This window comes from Nicotiana attenuata, unplaced genomic scaffold (genome assembly GCF_001879085.1).
Source record: "Nicotiana attenuata strain UT unplaced genomic scaffold, NIATTr2, whole genome shotgun sequence".
NCBI lineage: Eukaryota > Viridiplantae > Streptophyta > Magnoliopsida > Solanales > Solanaceae > Nicotiana > Nicotiana attenuata.
In genome coordinates, this window is record NW_017674530.1 from 69852 (window position 1) to 93426 (window position 23575).

The 23575-nt window shown below is 36.8% G+C and overlaps 1 protein-coding gene across 1 annotated transcript; it reads left to right on the top strand.

The window, feature by feature from the left end:
* Positions 1 to 201: 201 nt before the first annotated feature.
* LOC109218829 (GDSL esterase/lipase At4g28780-like) lies at positions 202 to 5994 on the top strand. Its single transcript, XM_019383222.1, has 5 exons — positions 202 to 497; positions 1205 to 1332; positions 2029 to 2271; positions 3335 to 3587; positions 5582 to 5994. Exons 1-5 carry the CDS (start codon positions 266 to 268, stop codon positions 5809 to 5811), a joined length of 1086 nt encoding a protein of 361 aa, XP_019238767.1. The 5' UTR covers positions 202 to 265; the 3' UTR covers positions 5812 to 5994.
* The last annotated feature ends 17581 nt before the right edge of the window (positions 5995 to 23575 follow it).

The window sequence follows — 23575 nt, forward strand, 5'->3', positions numbered from 1 at the left end:
AATATAACATCTGAAAAATTTCCTTTAAGGCAAATTTGTTAATCTTGTTTTTTTTGCTATGTTGGCCCCCATTTTTACTCATTTTCATGCTTTTGGGAGGCCGCCCATTTAATACCTTTCAACTAACCAACAATACCAACCAACAATACCAATCCAAAGTCCCCTCTATTATAAATAAATGCCTCAATCACTTAATCATTTATTCTAAAGCAACTAGCAAAAAAATAGTATACTATACCTTTCTAGCTAGTAATATTAGTTCAAGATGTCTAGTCCAATTTTTGCTACTATTTTCCTAGTAGTGTTCACTTTTGTGACTTGTACTGAGGGTGCTCCTCGTGCTTTCTTTGTGTTTGGTGATTCACTTGTTGACAATGGAAACAACAATTATTTACTAACTTCTGCAAGGGCCGATTCTCCACCTTATGGCATTGATTATCCTACTCATCGTCCTACTGGCCGTTTTTCCAATGGCTTCAATATACCTGATCTTATAAGTAAGTTTCCTAACTCTTTTTTTCCATATTATTGTACGAGAGGCGGATTTAGAACAGGTTCAGCTAACCCCTCGGAATGATTCCCCCTATGGACAGAGGCGGAGCTAGGATTTCTAGCATTTTTAAGTTACATGGTTCTAAACTAATATTTTGTACATATCAAATGAATTTTTTTAAGACAAACACAGAATTTGCACCAAAGTTACTGGGTTTGGACGAACCCGCACCTCGGTCTCTAGCTCCACCCCTGCCTACAGAGCCAAAGTGAAAGGCCTTCATCATAGCTTAGCATAGCAGACAATATAATGACGCGAAATCTAGGAAGGGGATGGGACAAGAATGCCAAATTTGAAGCAAACCACCTATATACTATGTCACCATTGTCTCTTTTAAGTGCTCTTGCCTTTTCATTACTAGCTAGAGTATACATTTGATCCTATATTTGGGGAAATTGAAACACAAAAAATGATCATATATAAATTTTTAATGTGCTACCAGGGTTTATTTTTTTATTATTAAAAAAATGGGAACAATGTTAACTTACTACAATCATGTAGTAGCTAGATCAACAAAACTTAAATATAAATTAAGCTCGGTCATTCTGAACACACTGACTCTATATTATAAATACTGGGTTATAAGGAATTTAAAAACATTATCTGCGAAATTGGAAAATATTTATTGTTAATAAAAATGTGTGTGGACAGGCCAAGAGCTTGGTGCTGAGCCAACATTGCCATACTTGGACCCTGAGCTAACTGGAGATAAATTGCTCGTTGGAGCAAATTTTGCTTCTGCTGGAATTGGAATTCTTAACGATACTGGAGTTCAGTTTGTAAGTCCAATTATTTTGCACGTCCTAATCTTCTTTTAAGTCCACATTATTGCAAGGCAAAATTATGGTAAAAAGAAAATTTATATGCAATATGTTATGTCTTTTTCTAAGGAAAGTTACGCATTTATAATAAATGTAGGGTGGCAATTTTATGTGTTGTTTGACCAGACACATGATTTAAGAAAGATTTTTTCTTAAATAGAATTGCAAGCCATAGCTATTTATGTAGCTATAAATAATTGGATAAAATAAAAAGTTTAAAGTTATATTATTTTAAAATATAGAAAGGTATCATGCTTTTTGGGACATGCTGAAAAGGGAAGTGTATCACATAAATTAGGACGCATGAAGTAGTTTATTTTGAGTTTAATATTTATACATTGATGGTCGGCAAAATATTTATACAATCAGATCGCTTATAATGTAATGTATGTCTACAATGATCATATAACTGGTAACTTGATAAAAATGACAATCTCCTATAATAGGTTAAAGTACATAAAAAAAATAAAAATTAATTTACCCTATCCGTGTATATGTTGATTTTTGTTCATTACCTCTTTTGAAAACAAACCATGCAAGTGAAAAGGAGCAATGCACTTTCTTGTCAAGTTAATTATTGTACATACTCGTTGATTGGAGTGATTAATTAATGAATTAATTTGGTTTTGCTTAATTAAGTTATTTTTGTGGTAGGCAAACATAATAAGAATTTCCCAGCAGCTACGAAACTTCGAACAATACCAGGCTCGAGTGAGTGCTCTTTTAGGAGAAGAACAGACACAGATGCTAGTAAACAAAGCACTTGTTCTCATTACTTTGGGAGGCAATGACTATGTCAACAACTATTTTTTCACACCAGTTTCAGCCAGAAGACTTCAGTATAATCTTCAAGATTTCTCTGTTTATATTATCAGCGAGTATCGGAAGATCTTGATGGTAATAAACACATCTCATATTGCCTTCTGCTCGAATTATGTATATATATGTGAAACATTATTTAAACTGTATGCGTATAAAAATATTATAGTAATGTCCCTTCGGTGATGGTCCAGTTGGTTTGGAGGGCGGTCATTCATACAGATGACCTGGGATCGATTCCCTCCTCATGAATGCCTTCTGGGTCAGCTTGTGGCATTCATGAGGAGATTTATCCAGTGCGCACAGAGAGCGACTGCAAATTTTCTTGGGGTTCCAAAAAAAATATTATAATAATTCTGAACCTATTGATTCTAAATTTTAGATTTTGAGCTGTGTATTGGTACTTGTCAAGAATACAAAATTTAAGATATGCCTATTAGTTGTTAGGAAAATGACTTTCTTAGATCAAATTTAATTTTGTTTAACTAAAATGTAGACTCAGATCTGAACACTTGTCTACTGATTGTACTAGTTCTAACTGCTAAGGAAAAATATAGATTCCATTTAATTACGATTCAACAAAAAGAACAGAAGAAACAGCAAAAGGTGAATTTTCCTAATATATGATGTCATTAATGTCACACCTAAACCTTTGCCAATGTCGGTATGTAAACTTTATCAATTATAGCAATAATAAACACACACCTATTTTTTTTTGTCATTGACATTATTGCTTAACTTTATCTACTATAATAGCAAAATCATTCAGCTTGACACACTATAAAATATTATCAGATTTGGGTAAATGTTTTATACAGTCAAATTTCTCTATAACAGCCTTGTTCGTTCCGATATTTTTTCGTTACTATAGTAAAGTGTTGTTATAAATGACATATATTATAACGTAATATAAAAATCAATTCTGAAAAAAAAAATTAACTTTTATAGTGAATGGTTATTATATAAGTATGTTTGTTATAATAGATAGGTCTGACCGTAGTTATAAAGTCTTTAAGAACCTACCTATCTAGGTACGTAATTTACTATTATAGTGGTAAAATTCAGTGATCATATATGAAATCCTAAACCTATAGCCAATATCGACTTATTTGAGACTGAGGCGTAATAATTATTGTTACAGAGGCTGTATGATTTGGGAGCAAGAAGAGTGTTGGTGACAGGATCAGGTCCATTAGGTTGTGTACCATCCAGTCTAGCCAGCAGGAGCACCAATGGCGAATGTGCAGAGGAGCCTCAACGTGCTTCTGCTATTTTCAATCCTCTACTTGTCCAAATGATTCAAAGTCTCAATCAAGAACTTGGCTCTGATATCTTTGTTGCTGCTAACGCTGTGGATATGCAGAACGACTTCATCAGAGATCCCCAAGCCTTCGGTATGAATTCTTTTAATTTGTTTCTGTATTTGAGGTTAACTTTGTGTGCTAACCAGGGGCGGATCCAACGTACCTGTGCCGGGTTCAAATACTTTCGACGTAAAATTTAAATTATACTGATAATATAAAAATTCTTTACTTTTTTAGTATTTATAACTTAAGCTCATTTCTAATTAGATCTAACTTATATATAGAGGTGGCAAAATGGTTAAAAGAAAATAGCTATCCACCCATATTATCCATTAAAAAATGAGTTGGATAATGAACTTTTTAAAAACGGTTCAATACGGATAATAACCATATTATCCACTTAAAAAATGGATAACCAGTAGATAACTAATGGGTTTAACTTTTACATTTGTAAAGCCTCAAATTGGAGGTTTCTCAAGTTTGGGAGACTTGGAATTCTCCCAAAAGTGATCATATTCAAGAGGCCACTGATAATATGGATATCTATATTATCCGTCGAGTAATCCGTTTTTTATCCGTATAAAATATGGGTCGGATCGAATAATTTATCTGTTTTTGCACTATCCATTTTCGACCAGACCTGTCCGTTTACCACCCACTACTTATATACAATGATGGTATTAAGAATTTTTACACAATTAATGCATTTAGTTTGAGCTTAACTTCTATAGCCTACAACGACGGGTTAAATTGCACTATAGTGTAAGAGTATTTCCATACCAGTGTGAACCCATTATATTTTTAAAGTTATGGGCTCATTCTACGTATTTTGCAATTTTAATAAATTTTTACATATAAATTTTTACTCCGCGTCGAAACTTATGGGTTCAATTGCATCTGCCGAGTATACGCTACATCCACCACTGCAGGAAATAAACCCTTTAGGATTTACCTTGATATGAATGAAAACCATTTATAATCACCATTATTGTTTGTTTAGACCTCTGTTTTAAAAGGCAGAATTGGGACTCGCCCGGGGCTCGCCGCGGGGCGGAGCACTCGTAAAACGCCCCTGGGCTTATGTGTGGACTTAGTTCTGTGAGACTTACGCCTCGACCATCGGGGCTTACGCCCCGGACACGCCCAACGCCCAGCGTACTGGGCTCGCCTAATAGAACTTTATGCAATTGTATGTAATTAACCTTGTAAATCTTCAATTTTCTTAATAAATCGTTGACTACTCAAAATTACTTTTTTCCTAAGTATAAAAATTATTAAGTTGAGAGTATTGTCATAATTAAAATAAAAATTATTGCACGTTATCCACTAAGACTGCTATGATAGTTAATTTTAAATAAATCTTTCATTCAAAAAGTATTTATTTATTAACTATTATTATGTCTTTACTATATAATGGAGTAGACCATAATTTTTTTTATAAATATTTTTCTTTTCGCGTTTACGAGATACAATATTTATTAATTTAATATCTCAATATTAGTTATTATAGTATTGTATGGTGAATTATGTGTCACTTTATTAACTTGTTGAAACTTAAAAATGAATGATGCTTGAGAATCATATTTAAATTGTGAATTGTATTTTTATATAAATTCTCTTTCAAATAGAAAGCATATTAAATAAAAGGAGTATTTTAATAAAAATATCAAATTATAGTATCGAAATTCTTTCAAAATTCATTACTCCTTAAGAGATACATATAAGATTTTGTATCGAATACATTACTTTTGATGCTTGAGTTGTAACGACATTGCAACTATTTGCACATTATGATATATGTCATACTTTTCATATTATTGATAGTTGAATTATAATTTATTAATATTTTAAATATATTATTTGTTATAATTTTGTAATTTTAATGTAATTTTTATAAGTAATTTTCATTTTATGCTATCCTAAAATTCTTGAACTTAGTAAAATTTAAAGATCCGTAGGACTTACGCCCCATGTCTCAGGGCTTACGCCTCGCCTCGTCAGAGGTAAAACGTCTCGCCTCACGCCCCGCCTTTTAAAACATTGGTTTAGACTAAATGGACTAACCAGTAAACTTCACTTCACAGGTTTTATTACATCAAAAGTAGCATGTTGTGGACAAGGGCCATATAATGGAGTTGGAATATGCACAGTTGCATCAAACTTATGTCCAAACAGAGATCTATATGCATTTTGGGATCCTTTCCATCCAACAGAACGTGCCAACAAAATCATAGTCCAAACAATTTTCACTGGTTCAGACAAGTACATGACACCTATGAACTTAAGCACAATTATGGCTATCGATTCTCTGTAGCATGCACCTGTGACTGATGAATCCAATTATATATTTATCTTTTTTTGAGGTTGTCGATCCTTTCCAATTCATGTTTTAACGTTGCTAGCTAGTTGAATGCTCCTTCTTGATTATATTTATTATTAATGTAATTTTGTTATATATTTATATATATGATGAGTTAAATAAGGCATTATTCTTGTACTTCCTTAATTATTTGTAGTTTTCTTTTATTTCCTATTATTTCTTTCGCCTTTGGTTATTCTATTATCGTATTATATTGTAGCTACTACTCATTGCTGTCAAAATCAGCTATCCATGAAGTTCAGCCATGGATTCTTAGCTGATTAAAGCTAATCTGGTGAGTTTGAGTAGGTCGGTGAAACAGAGGAAGAAGATGGAGAGAGAATATTCTGAGAGATTCTATTTCTTCAAAAAATAATGTGTATGTGTGTTTATGTATATGTGTATGACTAAATGCTAACTAACTCTTAACTATGGTTAACTAACTCTATTACTAACCACAGTAAACTTAAGTTACAATTAGCACAACTAACTAACTGTCACTATAATTAACTAAGTAATATTGCTTGGCTCAATACTCCCCCTCAAGCTGGAGGGTAGAAACAAATTTTCTACTCCCAGCTTGCTCAACAGAAGATAGTGTGGTGCTTTTCCAAGACCTTTGGTAAGTAAATCTGCAAGTTGATCCTTGGTACTGACATGATGTGTTTGGATGAGACCTTGCTGCAATTTCTCCCGTACAAAATGACAATCGATGTCAATATGTTTGGTCCTCTCGTGGAATATTGGATTAGTAGCTATCTGTATGGCCGCGTTACTGTCGCAGAAGAGGTCTATGGGCAATTTCACTGTGATGCCTAACTCCTTAAACAGACCCACAAGCCATGATAATTCAGCTACTGTTGAGGCCATGCTTCTAAACTCTGCCTCTGCTGAACTTCTTTACACTATGCTCTGTTTCTTGGATTTCCACGAAATAAGTGATTCCCCGTACTTCACAATGTACCCTGTGATTGATTTTCTGGACTGTGGACAAGCTGCCTAGTCTGAGTCACAATAAGCAACCAATGAATGAGAGGTTGCAGAAGACATTAGTAAACCCAGACCTGGAGCACTCTTCACATATCTGATGACTCTGAGGGTTGCATTCATGTGTGACCTAATAGGTTTGTGCATAAATTGGCTCAAGACCGAACTACATAAGCTATATCAGGCCTGGTCATGGTAAGGTAGAGCAACCTTCCTACAAGCCTTTGATAGGGTTCAGCATCAGCCAGAATAGTATCCTCATCATCCTTGGTCTGTGTAGCTTCATCAAATTCCACTGATGTGAGCTTCTGATTGACTTCCAAAGGTGTTGACACAGGCTTTGCTCCCCTGGCCCTGAATCAGATATCAGATCAAGGGCATATTTGCGTTGATTCATGAGGATTCCAGCCTTACTTCTGGCAAATTCTATGCCTAAGAAGAATCTGAGCTCCGCTAAGTCTTTAATTTTAAACTTCTTCTGAAGGTTATCTCTAGCAGCTTGAATAAGTTGCTGATTATTGCCTGTCACCAGGAGGTCATCTACATAAACTAGGACAACCACTAAAGCATCACCTCTCCTTTGTGTGAACAAGGAATAATCAAAGTGGCTTTGGACAAATCCCAGGTCTTGGAGAGCTTCTGTGAGCTACAAGTTCCACTGTCGAGATACTTGTTTGAGCCCGTAAAGTGACTTTCTCAATTTACACACCTTGGCTCTAGACTCCCCTTTGGTGCCAAAAACCTGAGGAAGTTGCATGTATACTTCTTCAAAGAGATCCCCCTGCAAGAATGCATTATGCACATCCATCTGATAAATGTGCCAATGTTCTGAAGCAGCTGCAGCTAAAACTGATCTAACAGTCACCATTTTAGCTACAGGAGAGAAAGTCTCCTTGTAGTCTAGACCTTCCTTTTGGCTAAAGCCTTTGGCCACAAGCCTAGCCTCGAACCTTTCCACCTCCCCATTGGCTTTGTATTTGACTTTGTATACCCACTTACAACCTATAGGGATTTTACCTTTAGGCAGATCAACTATATCCCAAGTTTTGTTATCTTCCAGAGCTTGAATCTCATGTTGCATAGCATTGACCCATTTTGCATCTTTGGCTGCCTCATAGTAGTGCTTGGGCTCAACGATAACTGATTGTGCAGTAAGACATTTTACATATGAAGGGGATAACCTATCATAGCTCAGATAATTGGACATAGGATATGCACAAGAACTTGTCATATAATCCTGCATCCATCTGGGAGGTCCAGTTGTTCTTTGGGACTTTTGGACTGCAATTGGTTGAACAACTTCTACATGTGAAGGAGGCTCAACATCATGTGGTGCAGGGCTGTCAGCTTGTGCTTCAGGTGAATCAGCATCATCAAGTGCAAAGTCATTGGTAGGAGTAGCATGCTCCTAAACATAATCAGAAACAGGTGAGACTAAATGCTCATTTGTTAACCCAAGGACTGGAAATAAGGGATTAGTCATCATCTTCATTTGTTTAAAAGGGAACACCTGCTCCTTAAACACCACATCTCTACTGATTAAGAACTACCTGGATTACAAGTCATACAGTTTATAGCCCTTCATTGTTGGTGAGTATCCCATAAACACTGCTGGCAATGCTCTGGCAGAAAATTTGTCCTGTTTTCTTACATTTACAGCATAACATAAGCACCCAAATACCATTAGGTGATCTAATGATGGTGCAGTGTTAAAGAATACTTCATAGGGGGATTTTCCTTTCAAGGCTATGGAAGGCAATCTATTTATTATGTGTACTGCTGTAAGAACACACTCACCCCAAAATCTTAAGGGTGTTGCAGATTGAAATCTCAAAGCTCTAGCTGTTTCAAGGATGTATCTGTGTCTTCTTTCCACTATGCCATTCTGCTATGGAGTATAAACACATGTAGTTTGATGTACAATTTCTAATGTCTCAATTAACAGCTTCATATTTGAATTAATAAATTCAGAACCATTATTTGTTCTCAGGATCTTAACAGAACAATCAAACTGAATACTGATCATAGAAAATAATCTTTTCATTAACAAGTCTCATCTTTAGTATTCATCAGGAAAAGCCAATTTATTCTAGAGAAATCATCTACCACTGTAAGAAAAAATCTCTTGCTATCATAGGTGGGTACTCTAAAAGGTCGCCATACATCAGCATGCAAAAGATCAAATGGTGCCTTAGCTCTACTAGTACTAACTGGAAATGGTAATCGAGTCTGTCTAGCTAATGGACAAACAGGACACATTGCACAATCACTGCTCCTGTTACTAGTGTGAATTTTGAACTTATCAATCCTCTTAAGTGTCTCCATAGGTAGGTGGCCAAGTCTCTAGTGCCATATCTCCAGTTTTATTGAATCTTGACTAACTGACATAGGAGTAGGCATGATTGTGGTATGTACAAATCGTGTAGTAAGCTTCCTCCTGCATATGCAATCTTTGAGTATGTACAGTCTATTTGTGTCATTACCAATCCCCAACACCTTCCCAGTGTAGAGATCCTGAAATACACATATATCAGGAAAGAAGGATACCAAACATTGCAGCTCTTTTGTCAATTTTGAAACTGACAGTATGTTATACTTAAAATTTGGAACATCAAGAACATCACTAATCTGTTGGTTCTTGAATATACTAGTTGATCCACTATGTGTAATTGCAGCCACATCTCCATTTGGTAAATGAACTGAGTTGGGTTTTAGGAATGAGGTAGGATTATCTAATGCTTCTAGCTTTGAAACCATGTGGTTAGAGGCACCACTATCTACTATCCAAACATCTTGATCCAAGTTAGACATTAAGGACATTATATACCTGAATCCATTCCTGTTGTATTAGCTACTACTTCAGTCTCCTTGCCTTTAAGCACTTGTAGAATCTGCTGATATTGTTCTGGAGTAAATGTGGGAGCCATAGGTGTAGAAGCAGTTGTTGTTGCTGGAACATCTTCAGCTGCAAAATTAGTTGTTGCCTGGGAATTGTACTTCTTCCTGAACTTGTTATCTTTTGGATATCCTACTACCCTGTAGCAAGTTTCTTCAGTGTGGCCTTTCATGTGGCCTACATCACACTAAAGATTGTAATTTTTCTTTGACCTCTGCTGATTCCCATATCTATTTGGCATCAGCGCCGCCATGTCACCCCCATCAACAGTGGTAAAGGTGTTAGACATTGTCCTCTGACTCTCACGCTCCATTAACATAGAATAAGCTTTGTTCACATATGGAACAGGAACCATCATCAAGAGCTGGCTGCGTGCTTGTTCATAAGACTCATTCAGTCCCATTAGGAACTGTAGAAGCTTTTGACGCTCCATGAATTGAACAAATTCACGAGAGTTAGCAGCATCACGACCAGGAATTGGTGCCAGACTATCAAACTCCGCCCAAAGCACTCTCAATTTTGAGAAATAAGTCGAAATAGAACTGGTGCCCTGCCTAGCAGTAGCAATTTCTCTGTGGATCTGAAAAATCCTAGAGTAATCCACTTTATCAAATCGCTCCTTCAAATCGTCCCATACTCATTAGCATTTGACGAATATACCATCCCACTCAACAATTCCGGAGAAACGCAGTTCATCAACCAAGACAATACAATCGCATTACAACGTTCCTAGAGATCTACGAGATTTGTACCATAGTTATCCCTTTTGCATGTTCCGTCAATGAACCCTAGTTTATTTCGACCTAGGATTGCAATCCTCATTGCCCAGCTCCACACAGAGTAGTTTTCCAGTCCTCGTAATTGCAACGAAATCAACACAGCTCCTGAATTATCATTTGAATTCAGGAAAAGTAGGTGATTGTACCTAATTTCTCTGGTTCAGTGTTATCGACGGTCGCCATTGTTGATCTTCCAAATTAACTCGAAGAAAAAAACTAAAATGGACGAAATTGAAAAACGATGAGACCACACTAATGGCCGTGTAGCTCTGATACCATGTCAAAATCAGCTATCCATGAAGTTCACCCATGGATTCTTAGCTGATTAAAGCTAATCTGGTGAGTTTGAGTAGGTCGGTGAAACAGAGGAAGAAGATGGAGAGAGAATATTCTCAGAAGATTCTATTTCTTCAAAAAGTATTGCGTATGTCTGTACATGTATATGTATATGACTAAAAGCTAACTAACTATTAACTATGGTTAACTAACTCTACTACTAACCACAGTAAACTTAAGTTACAATTAGCACAACTAACTAACTGTCACTATAACTGTTAGTTTATATGGATCCACCACACTGTAGAGTACCTGGTCCTCTATGAGTTTCACTGAGAATACTAATGAAGCAGTGAGTAAATGAGACATGGGATTTTTACGTGGAAAAATCCCACTCAAGGGGATAAAAACCACGACCTACACTTATAGGCTTTCAACTTCACTAACTTGCAATCACACTATTACAAGCCACTTTGTAATGACTCTATTACAAAGACTTCAACTCAACTAACTTGTGATACATTTACCATAAGCCACTTTGTGATACACTAGTTACAAAGACTTTAACTTATGACTAACTCTAGTCACAATATAAACTCATAAGGTTTATGATTTTGGGTTTCCTAAAACACAGCTTCTAAGAAAGCAAGATAGGAGTTACAATGAAGAACAAATAACAAGATTACAACTCAACTACGGATACACATAGGCTCATTGTGGAACCGATCCTTAAGTGGAGCTGTCTTCTTGTTCTTGACACACTTGTGACTTCAATGCTGGATCAACTCTTTAATGCTTGAGAGAATATCACTAAATTCTCAAGTGAGTATCTTGTGCCTTGCACTATATTATTATACTTACCAAAGATATCCGAAGGATGATGTCATTTCATGGTTGGTACATGCTTCTTCCCAATGGGAAGTGACTGATGTACTGTCGCGTGTACAGTTGCAGGCAGGTACTTTCTGCAGTTGCTTTTCAGCTGTATAGTTGACTTATACTTCTGTCAGAGAACATCCAGGGATCAGGTCCCTGTCTTATTCCTCTTTTCTCTTTATTTGCAGCAGTTCACACTTGTTGGAGTTCAGGCTGGACTTCGTTCATTTGAAATGTGTACCAAGTGCCAGGTTCCTGTCACACCCCATATTTTCCGTACATGAAAATACGCCATAGATAAAATAATGAGAGCCCGGAAGGGAGATGTCACGTCCCGCAGTACTACATTACGACGATGTTGCACCCTGTAGTATTGTACGATGAATTTGTCGTAAGGTAATTGACATCAGTTCAAGGAAAAGATTATTTGGAGATTATAAGGATTATGCTATTTCAACCAAGTAACAAGTAAATTCGTGAAGGTGAGAGGGGAAGCAAGTCAAAGTAAACGAATTTTCGTCCAAGTTTGGCATGTTGGGATAAAAATACGGCCCGAGCTAAAATACTCGGTATTTATGGACTAGTACCATACGATGTACCACATGACCATAATAGTAAGGTGTATAAGATATGTGATAAGTGGGTAGTATTTTAAGTAAGTGGGAATAATTCTCAATTTTGTGGTTAATTAATTAATTACCGGGTAACGGGACATTATCTAGTTATCTTATAAGTGGATAAATACTTAATAAATTATACCCTAAGTAACGTGGCAGCATAAAATGACTCTTAGTCATTTTATGTAATGAGGTGGCTACCTTAGAGCCTTATAGGAAAAGATTAATTCTGATTCCATTCCTTCGTTTTAAACTTTGACTATTTTCATTCCATTTTTGGTTTGAACACTTCAAGAACCAGATATCAAAATCGTTCATGATACCATTTCTTGGTTATCAAAATCGTTCAAACATTTAACAATCAGAAACGTAAATTCTTTCAAACTTTTCAAGTGAAAAGCAGAAGCATTTTCAACATCCAAGCCTCACTCCTCAATTCATTAATTTGGCATTTAAGCCAAACTTCGTTCCACAAGTTCAAAAAAACGCAGAAGCTTAAATTCAATTTTTTGGGTTCTAAATTCAATCCACGAAGGTTTCCAGCGGGATAATTATAGGGAGTTGTTCCTACTCCAGGTATGTTAAGGCTATCCCTTCATTCCATTGGCATGATCAATACGATACGAACGAAACGTGCAAATACAAAGATTCCATAAATGACTCTATTCATAGAAGTATTAGAGATATCTATGTTCTTGAATTTCCACGTGTCATAATATATTATCTTCTGCTCGTGGGTCTCAGCATAATATGCAGTTGGAAAAATTTATCCGAAAGGAATATTGAGATTATTACATACTTTTCATGCATTTCATACATGTGCATTGACCCATGACCAGATGGCGTTATATATGCGTATATATGTAAATATATGTTTATGGGATATTGGAAAGGTTACGGCATTATATACGCACCACCACCTGATCAGCTGGTATATGATGATGATGTTGCCCACAGTGGCTAAAATATAATTCAAACGGCGTTATATACGCGTATATATGTATGTATATATATATATATGTATATGGGATATGGGAAAGGTTATGGCGTTATATACGCACCACCACCTGATCAGCTGGTATACGATGATGATTTTTCCCACAGTGGCCGATATGATATGATGGGATGCCGTCAGAGGCTGATGATGTTATGAAACATGTATCTATGCACGACATGACATTCATACGCATATGCATGACGCTAAAAGTAATTTATGATTTACAAAGTTATTTAGACTTACAGGTTGAGTCATGTACTCTATATTTCTTCCATGTCTCTTATGTATTTATTTATGTGCCTTACATACTCGGTACATTATTCAAAAACTTACGTCCCTTTTGCCTGGGGACGCTGCGTTTCATGCCCGCAGGTCGCGATAGACAGGTCGAGAGCCCTCCAAGTAGGCTATCAGCTCAGCGGAAGATGTTGATGCACTCCATTTGCTTCGGAGTTGCTCGTTTGGTTAGTATGATTTAGACGTGTAATGTTTGGTATGGCGGGACTCTGTCCCGACCTTTATGATATTTATGTACTCTTAGAGGCTTGTAGACATATGTCGTGTACATAAAAGATTGTACGGCCTTGTCGGCCTACGTTTTGAGTTTATAAAGGATCATGTTGGCCTACTATTAGGCCCGTATGTCATGTGTATATGATGATGTAATAAGAAAGATATGTTACGTTGGTACTCGGTTGAGTAAGGTACCGGGTGCCCATCGCGGCCCATCGGTTTGGGTCGTGACAAAAGTGGTATCAGAGCAGTTCTGTCCTAGGGAGTCTACAAGTCGTGTCTAGTAGAGTCTTGTTTATAGGTGTGTCGTGCACCACACTTATAAGCAGGAGGCTACAGGGCATTTAAGACTGTCACTCTTTCTTCTTACTCTAGATAGTGTGGTAGAGCTCACTTATAAGAATTCAAGTCCCGAGCTTCTATTTTTATTCGTAATAAGGCGATGCCTACGTTCAGAAAGATGATCGATAAGAGATATAGTTGTAGAAGTGTTGAATTAGAGGAACTCAACTTTGTCTCATGCTTATGATAAGTAAATATGAGGTCTTCAGTAGATCATGTACGTACTGAAAGGTGTAAGCCTCTTGATAAGGAGCCTTAAGGCAAGAATGTCTATCCACCTTTATGGTGAAAGACGATGAGAGATTAGGAAGATAAATACAAGTTTCAACAAGCAAAAGAAGCAAGATGAAGAAGGGTACGAGGCGCCCAGTTAATGAAGGTTAACAGCGTTTATAATTGAGGCAGAGAAACATAAGCTTTTTGAGTTATATTCAATAGTAACAGAGGTATATACAATTGGTCGCACCCCTTCCAGATATGCCCTATGGGGGTTAACAAAAGTAGTATAAGAAAGATATGATGGATGAATTGATTGCGTTAGTTGACATTTTCGAAGGATATTGCAAATGTGCTAATAGATCTCTTTATGAGACACCTAGATGGTGCACTCTAAAATAGTGCAGCCGGATATGAGTACTACAAAGACATGCACTATAAGCCTTGAAGGGATAAATATTACCTTAGTGTGGCTCGCGTCCCTAGTAAAGCGAGAATGTTAAGCAACTTGAAGAGCCACTAGATGGAGTAAAGGAAAGCTAAAAGCGAAAGAATGTCGTATTGAAGTTTTCACAAGAAAAGGGACATGCAGAAATATTAGTAGAGTAATGAGAAGAGAGATAAGTAAGCATTATGAATAAGGTGTGATACATGGATAAAAACGGTAGAGTGTTATAAAACCTATAGTCAAATGAAGGAAGAGACGAAAGGTGATGGGCCTTAAGACAACGAAAGAGTATAGGCCATAAGGTTATATCCTTATTTCGAGAATAAGTTCGTGACTCCAACGCGACTACCAGAGGGGAGAGTTAATCCCCAGAGTAACAGAAATCAGTATGGACTGGTAAACAAAATAAACTAAATATGAATTAGGGACTGAATGATTGGAAAGTACTCGGCATCATGGAAATTTCAGATTTTGTTCCGGCGGTAATAGAATGGACCACAGAAGAAGATTCACGATGAATTCAGAGAATAGTCTACGCTTCCGTAGAGCAAGCAATGTGAGCAAAGTTAAGCTTAAGAGACTATATGTGCTAGTTACGCTAAGTGTCACCATCGTGAGCGAGGAATTTTGTTATCCTTGGTACAGAAGGATTTCCGCAAGGCAAGGAAGGGTCATCGATGATGTAAAGATAAAGAGGTAACACATCTATAGGTAGGTCCTCGTGGCTTCAACTCTTAGTACTCCCCTAAAGGAGGGAATAATGTGGTAGTAAGTCAGAATTAAGTGAATCTAGTAACTATGGAGCGATAAAGGAAGGATGCGATAAGAATGAGAAAGGGATGAGATTGCACTTATCCAAATGCTACAGATATGCTATGATTCCAAAACGTTATGTAAGCACGATGTCAGGAAAAAAAAGGGAGGAAAGTAAGGGTTGCTGCACGGGATGTTATTGTTAGATAAGGAGCCAGTACGTAAGGTAAGTTAATACAAGGAAATAACCCAAGAAAGATTACACAGAATATGATATGGGAATGGGCCAATGAGTAATTAGTAGTTGATTCAAAAAGAGCCTAATCATGACTAGACAAGATGTTACGGAAAAATCAACAGATCATGCAAGAAGAATGTAGTAAACCCCAACATGCAGAATTCAGCCTCGCAGTGATATAATACTTGAGATATATTCAAATAGGAGTCGGGGTGGTTAAAGGTACCGTACGTGTGTTACAGGGATAAAAGAAAGTGCCACTGGGAGGGCAATCAAAATATCAGTTCAGAGGCAACCCTACAAGCACAAGGGCATGGAGGTAAGCAACTACGGATAATTATAGGCAAGGAAGGACATCAAAAGGTCTATAATAAGCTCACAGCTTTACGAGGTCAAGGGTTCTCCCTAAGTACTAAAAAGAAAGACTAGTTGAGGAAATAAGGAAGAAGGCTTCAACCTAATCTGGGTGACCTAATGAGGAAATGGTCTTATAACGACACTCTCACAACAACATTGTATGCACTCCAAGGGAAAATGATACCTACTGTGGCTAAGGAATGGGAAGTAAAATCAGAAGTGATATTCAAGATCATATGAGTTCTGGAATCCCAATATGCGTGGACACCAAGATAAGCTATGTATGCACGCAAGAAGGGGGCAGAAAGACCAAGAAAAGTAATTACTTACATTTGAAGAAAGCTGAGATGGAACAAAAAGAATTATTCCATTCATGATCTTGAGTTAGTTACATTATGAACGCATTTAAGAGTTTGGAGTTTTATACATGCAGCATATACAACCGTAAAAAAATTCCGGTATAAGTTAAAAGAAAAAAACTGAGCCTAGGTCATAGACAAAGGACTGTATCATGGATATTCCTCAACGCCTATGAAAGGCTAAACATAATAACTAATACCATGAACCGCATATCGGGAAGTAGCTTAAGCCTACATAAAGGCCGATCAGAAAAAGGAGAAAACTAAAGAGATACATCAACAAAGTAAATCAGGAATCTGATTATTGGACCCTGAAAATTATAGAAATCGTGATTGAGAACATTGCAGAATCACTCTTACTATCAAATGTACAAGAGAGATAATGCAGTAGCCATATTCTATAGTGGATCTACGATAAAGCCAGTTAGAAGTGTCCCAACCTCATAAGAAGTTATTATGAAGCTCTCACGAGATTGTGTAAAGAGGTGCATGTATTATAATAGAAGTTCAAGACGTGGATGTGAATTATACCTTTGTGGAGGGAAGGTCATGAAAGAGATACAAGATGTGATGTGAGGCTTTAAGGAAAGTAAGGTAAAGGTGAACAATATACGAGATACTCAAAAGCAGAAGGTTGAGAATATTCCATATTTGGGATAGAAGGCTAGAAACACGGGGATTCAATATCCAGGAATGATAGTAGCGGCGTCAATAGAATATCTTCCAGCCTATGGTCTAGGTATCGAAAAGCCTGATTATGAGAGTAAAGAATAGTTAGAGACGATGTGATGTCTCACTTGATGTTCCAGAACAACATAAGGAAATCTATGGTGCAAGCAAGTTGAAGGAAGGCCGCGAATAGAACAAATGGATATGTATAGGTCCCAAGCTCAAGTATAGTAAAGTGGCAAAGTTTTATGATAGGAGTAAGAACGAGAAAGGGCGAGTAAGATGGTGATAAGAACGGATAAGTCCTCGGGATTAAAATCCATGAAAACAAGAAAGCTAATGGTTTCTCTAAGTTTTAGAAAGTTCAGTATAGCCTGAATGAACTCAAAGGAGTCTAAGACTAATAACATTCAGAATAGATGGAATGATGCCCTGTTAATAGAATGAGGGTGTAATTATTATAGACAAAAAAAATAGCGTTTGGGCCTTCGATTGAGTAATGATCTGACGAATAAAAGAAAGGGATCTCAGGAATTAGACAGGATTAAAATACCCACGCAAGGTAAATTACAATGGGATGCCGTGAGATACGGTTATGAAAGCAAGGTATCGCCCCAGGTGGATCAATCTAATCATTTCAGATGTTCCCCGATAAAACGTGAATCCTAGCAGCAATTTTACATAAAAAGTTAAGTTATCAGGGGTGGATTATGGATCATAATTGAGGTGAATCAACAATGGATGGATAAAAGTTATGAAGTACGAGAGGAGATTAGGTCGTCACTCTTAAGATGAACAGTAATGTGGAAGCATTAGAGGACATAGATTTATACGTATGGGATAAGTAATGAAAGTAACCTAGGATTTGGTAACAGACCTCAGTAACGAGAAGTCGAGGTAAGAGTTATGGTATAGTATGACTATTGATACCCAATTTTTCCCTATGTATATTTTAACGTGCAAATTACCTCCAAATAGCATATGTATGCATATATAGGCATATCCAAGTGTTTCCTTATTTTTCCTTAATTTTAAAGGATTTTTAAATCAATTTATTCCCCTATTTTATCCATAAAAATCCAATAATTGCTTCTAAAAATTATTACTTTGGTAATTCCTTTGTTGGAAGTTTATATGAGAGAGAAATTATAAATACTTCAATATAATCTTTCCGTTGGACTGATGTCAATTACTTACGGCAAATTCATCGTTAACATACTACAGGGTGCAACATCGTCCGTAATGTAGTTACTCGCAGGACTGATCTCCCTTCCGGGCTACTTATTATTTTATTTATGGGCGTATTTTCATGTACGAAAAATATGGGGTGTTAACACCATTCCCCCCTTGGAAATTCGTCCTCGAATGGTGCTGATGTGCTTATCGTTTCATATCCCATAGAGCTCTTGCGAATACTTTTGTTAGTCCTACTTGCCAATCTAGCAACCTGTTCCTGTGAATAAGTCCCAAATGCCAGGGCATTCTCTCTTTAGCCTTTTCCCATTTGCCATGAACTTGTAATCGAAATTCCTTCTAATCTCGTAACTGTTGCTACCTCCCGATCATGCAGATTCTACGATACTGACCTTGTAAGTGGCTTATGCGACTCTCCTCTCCTTTTTCCTCCAGTTTTTTTTTTGTCGAACTTACGAATACTGCTATATCTTATTTTATAGACGGTTATCCATTCGTATGACTTACTGCATCTACATTAGGTCATTGTCGCGCCCCTTTTTTTGCCTCCTCGCGTCGGGAAGATCGGGTTAATTGAATTGTTGGGTAAAGACAATCATTCCTTTGGGAATTGGATTTTGCATTGAAGAGTCAGCCAACCTAATGATTTATGTTGCATAGGACAAACCTTCAAGGTTATTCTAAGTTTTTGCTTGATAACCAGAGATAGGTTAGGGTCTTGAATAATTATCCTGAAGGGAAGGTTTAGCACCCTCAAGATCCACTAGTGTTTCCCGCTAGATAGTCTTTGTGAATTTGGTTCCAATTGACATATAGACAGAATAAGGCTCAATAAGAGGCGAATTTTAATAAACAACCGTTTGAAAGTAAACAAAAGTTTAAAAGAGCCAATTAAAAGGCTGATTTTGAAAAGAAGGAGTATAATGCTTTAAAAGAAAAGGAAATAAGGAAGGGGGTCCTAGATTTTATTATAATATGATCAACATCAATGCAATACCCGGTAATCATCCTCAAAAGAGGGCGACACGTGGTATAGCGCACAGGTCATCATAATCCATTCTTACCCTTCCCACCTCGTTAAAAGGTACTAAAGCCGCGATTGGTCTCGACACTATGCATGCTATTACCCGCGCCCATTCCTATCAGACCCGTAGGCATTAGGAACTACTATTTTTAAAGGGAGGGAATTGGCTGACTTGAGTTTCCAAGGTGAAAAAATTCTAGGACTACAAAAACAATAAAAAACGACATTAAAGGGGACGCCACGTAATACTGAAGGCTCATAATACCTCTCAAACAAAGTAATCCCAATAGCAATGACTCAAACACAAGTAAGTCTGATTCTAAAATAAAAACTTAAGGGAAGGAGATCATTTTGTTGCGAGCAGGTCCTGGTTGAAACACAAACAGGCCTGCCTGCTAGTTGTAGCCACTTAACATTAACAGAGGCGAGTTCAAGTTTATTATTGTATATTAACCTAAGGCTTGGCCTAAGTTTAGGGGAGCTCTTAGGACATGGTATTATTACTGATTCTAAATGTGGCCCAAGTAGTAACAACTTAAATGAATGGTTTGAAAATCCCTAATAGGTATGCCTGCTAGATCGTGTTTGTTAACAAAGAAGAGTTAAAGTTACTTAAAAAAAAAAAAACTGGTTCAGGATTAGACGAATTTAAAAATTAGGACTAGTTTTAAGATCCCTGAGACGAGAGTATCCATATTGCCTGGATTTTATTCCTATGAACAGATATCTAAAAATTATTGATTTTAAAACCCTTATAGACATAGTACCTGATTGCTGATTTTTAAACCTTTATAGACATGAATGTCTAAATAATGATTTGACCCCTATAGGCATGATCTGCTGAATGAATGATGTTAAACACTATAGGCATAATATCTAAGTAAACAATGGAAACAGTCAGGTTTACTTGGGAATTCCTATAGGCATGATCTCTATACCATTTATGCTATTTTAACATTTAAAAAACGTGATGCTAGAATTATAACCATTGGGTCTAAAAACATGATAATCAAACAATGCAGAAATTTTTAATTGAATCCCTATAGGCAAGTTATCTAGAGGTGAAGTTGAACATGCAGGGTTTAAAGCAAGTTCTATAGACATGGTTTCTAAATGCAATTTGAAATACGTAGAATTAAAAGCAGTCCTATAAGGCATGGTTTTCTACCCCTTGATCATGCATAAATTAACCCAACCCTTTTCACTAGCCAGCCCCCAATGTGTATAACAAATAACTACAAACCAGGAATACGAATTACATCAGAAAATACATAAAAAATACAACCAGAGAAGCCTGATTCTTGGTTCCTCCGTTGAGCTATGGGATAAACGCCTTAAAGATTGCCATTGTTCAAAGCCTTTCTCACAACTTGAGTGTGTCAAATTCCCCTAGGGTCCTCAATGGACACCAAGGGCAGTGCTCACAAACCATCACAAGTTGCATAACCAGATAGAGATGAGTGCAGTGGAAAGCCCAGCACTTATCGTGCCCAGTTCAGAGGGAGCTCATGGGCCCAAAGCAGGGCTCAACCACAAGAGGGGCAGATACCTAAGTCTAGAGATAGGGTAGTGGAAGTGTTAGGAGGCAAAAGTTGTTTTTAAAAAATAAAAAAAACTGGATTGAGGAGCAGTAAGGGGATAAGGTGGTTTGAAAAATAGCAGCTAAAATTATGTAGTATCAGCAAGTGCACAAAGGGGCAGGGTATGGGAATACATTGCAGATGGCATAATGACCCTGAAAGGATCAAGTCTGACATGCACAACAATAAAGTGAAGTTGGCATGCCCATTAAACCAGCCAAAAAAACCACAGCATATGGGGTTAATAATTCCGGGAATTCAGTTTGGTCATTGCACAAAATGTCCAATGCTGTCATGCCCCAAAAACCAACCGAAGATACGCAAACACATAGGGTGATGTGGGATTGGATCATAAGTGACTGATAGAATTCATACATTAACGGAAACTATAAATTCAGAAAAAGAAAAGGGGGCAGATTAGTAACATGCGTAGGAGTGTAATACTCGATTAAACACCAAACGGGAACAGCAAAAGAGTGAATGAAATAATAAATAAACATGTTTTTGTTGATGCTGAAGATTAATCAGAACATACCAGTAAAGAAGGCCAAATGCAGAAAGAAAGTAAGCAAATTTCCAAGCCTAGGCCTTGGCTCTGAGCCAGCTAGGTAACGGTAAGCAAACAAGTAATAACAGAAGCCAAGAGAGAAAGAGAGTTTTCTAGAGTGAAGTGTGTGTTCTGAACTTCAGTAGTTTCGTGTCTGAAAGAAGAGAAGTACAGGGTATTTATAGCCCTTTTGAAAACGAGTAAAAGAGAAGTAATAAGCTGTAAACATGGAAACAATCATAATTTAGAATTGATTATACAAGTGATTGCCTTTAATTAAGGGATCACTTGGTTAACGGGTAATGACAGGTTCATAATAAGGAAAGAAATCATTTGTAAGCAAACTGATAGTTGCCATAAAAGAAGTAGTAAAACAATTGAGTAAGTAATCAAGTCTAAGTACATGAATATATTTATTTTGGGAAAAGGATTCATAGTAAGGCAAAACAAGGAAAAGAGTCAATTAAACTTAACAGACGAATGAAATCAAAATTTCACAAAAGAAGGGTTTGAAATCAGTCACGAGATTGAAGATCAATCAAAGAGAGAACCTCAGCATATAAATAGAATGCGAAAATACTAGACATACGAGGCTAAACCTATTGGCAAAAAGAACTAGCATGCAATAGTAGCACAAAGTTCAGTAGATAGCAAACATTCAAGCCATAGTAGTCAAACAGGTCAAGTCACATTGAGTCAATAGTGAAGAAAGTAGAGTATCAGAAGCATCCGAAGGTAGCAGATGAAGAAAACCCCTTTTTGAAAAAATTAGGGTTTCAAGCATAGTCAAGTTTTAAAGATGATAGAAATACAGAATCAAAGGAATCACATAAAGGAAAGGAAATTCTGAAACAAAGAACGTCAAATTGAGTCAAGCACTTAAACGAACAGTTTCAGACCCAAGGACATAGGGTTTTTCAACAATAGTAGTGCTTAAAAGAGGACAAACAAACAAATCAAACAAACTCAAGCATTCGTCTAATCAAACAACCAAAGAAATTGGGGCTTTTATCATGCAAACTCAGATAGAAGAACAATACGAGCAAACATAGCAAAACATGTCAAAAATCAGAGAAAAGATTTGAAATAACTTAACAGGAAAACCTAATCGGAAAAGATAAAGAGTTTTGAAAGCAAAATTTTAAAGAAACTTCGAGAAAATGCTTAGAAGTTCAAAGCAAGCATAAGTCTGAAACAGGTCTGAAAGAAATCGAAAGAACCTTAGAGATTAGGGTTTCAGAAGAACCCAAAAGCAACGAGAAAGGCCTTGAAAGCTATCGATCTAACCATGAGAGTTAAAGATCTGACTCGAATGGCCATAGCTGGCCGGAGAAAAGCCAAAGATGACCGGAGAAGGGCCATGAACTGAAATCGAACGAAGGCTGGACCAGAATTCTTCATAGTCTGGCCTTGAAACCATAAGGACAAACACAAAAGAGCTAGGGAGGCTGGCACAGGTCTCCGATGATTTGGAAGGCATAGGTAGGGCGGATTAGGGTGCGGCGGCTAGGGTTTGGGGTGTTGTAGAGAGGATTTGGGAGAGGAGGGGTTTTTCAGAGGCGGCGTGTGGGTGAATAATGAAAGGGTTTGGGGGGTCTTTTGGCCTTAATTAGGTAAGGGGCAGCCGATGGCCGTTGATCTAAATGATCAACGACTGAAATTTAAAAGGTTAGTGGGGATTCCGGGTATGGGTCAGTTTAATTGGGTTTTGGGTCGGGTTAATGGGAATTGGGCCGGGGAATTGGGATTCAAATTGGGGTCCAATTTAGGCTACAATTGAAATAAAAATGGGGCTATCTATCTAAATAGCCAATTTTCCCTATTTGATTTATACAAATAATAAAATAATTTTTGTGAATAAATTAAAGGTGTTAAAAAGACTTATAGTATATAATTAATTATTTAAAAAATACCAAACCTAATTTTATGAATAAAAACATAGTTAAATCTAAAAGGGGCTAATATTGCAATTATACAATTTTAGCCTTAAAATTACTAAATAATTTTGTAAAAAATATGCAAACATTACCTTTAGATATATATTAGCCTAA

Excerpts from the sequence above, each read along its gene's own strand:
- LOC109218829 (XM_019383222.1), top strand. The coding sequence starts at position 266 with ATGTCTAGTCCAATTTTTGCTACTATTTTCCTAGTAGTGTTCACTTTT. Across the intron at positions 498-1,204 it reads CAATATACCTGATCTTATAA|GCCAAGAGCTTGGTGCTGAG; the intron begins GTAAGTTTCCTA and ends GTGTGTGGACAG. Across the intron at positions 1,333-2,028 it reads ACGATACTGGAGTTCAGTTT|GCAAACATAATAAGAATTTC; the intron begins GTAAGTCCAATT and ends TTTTTGTGGTAG.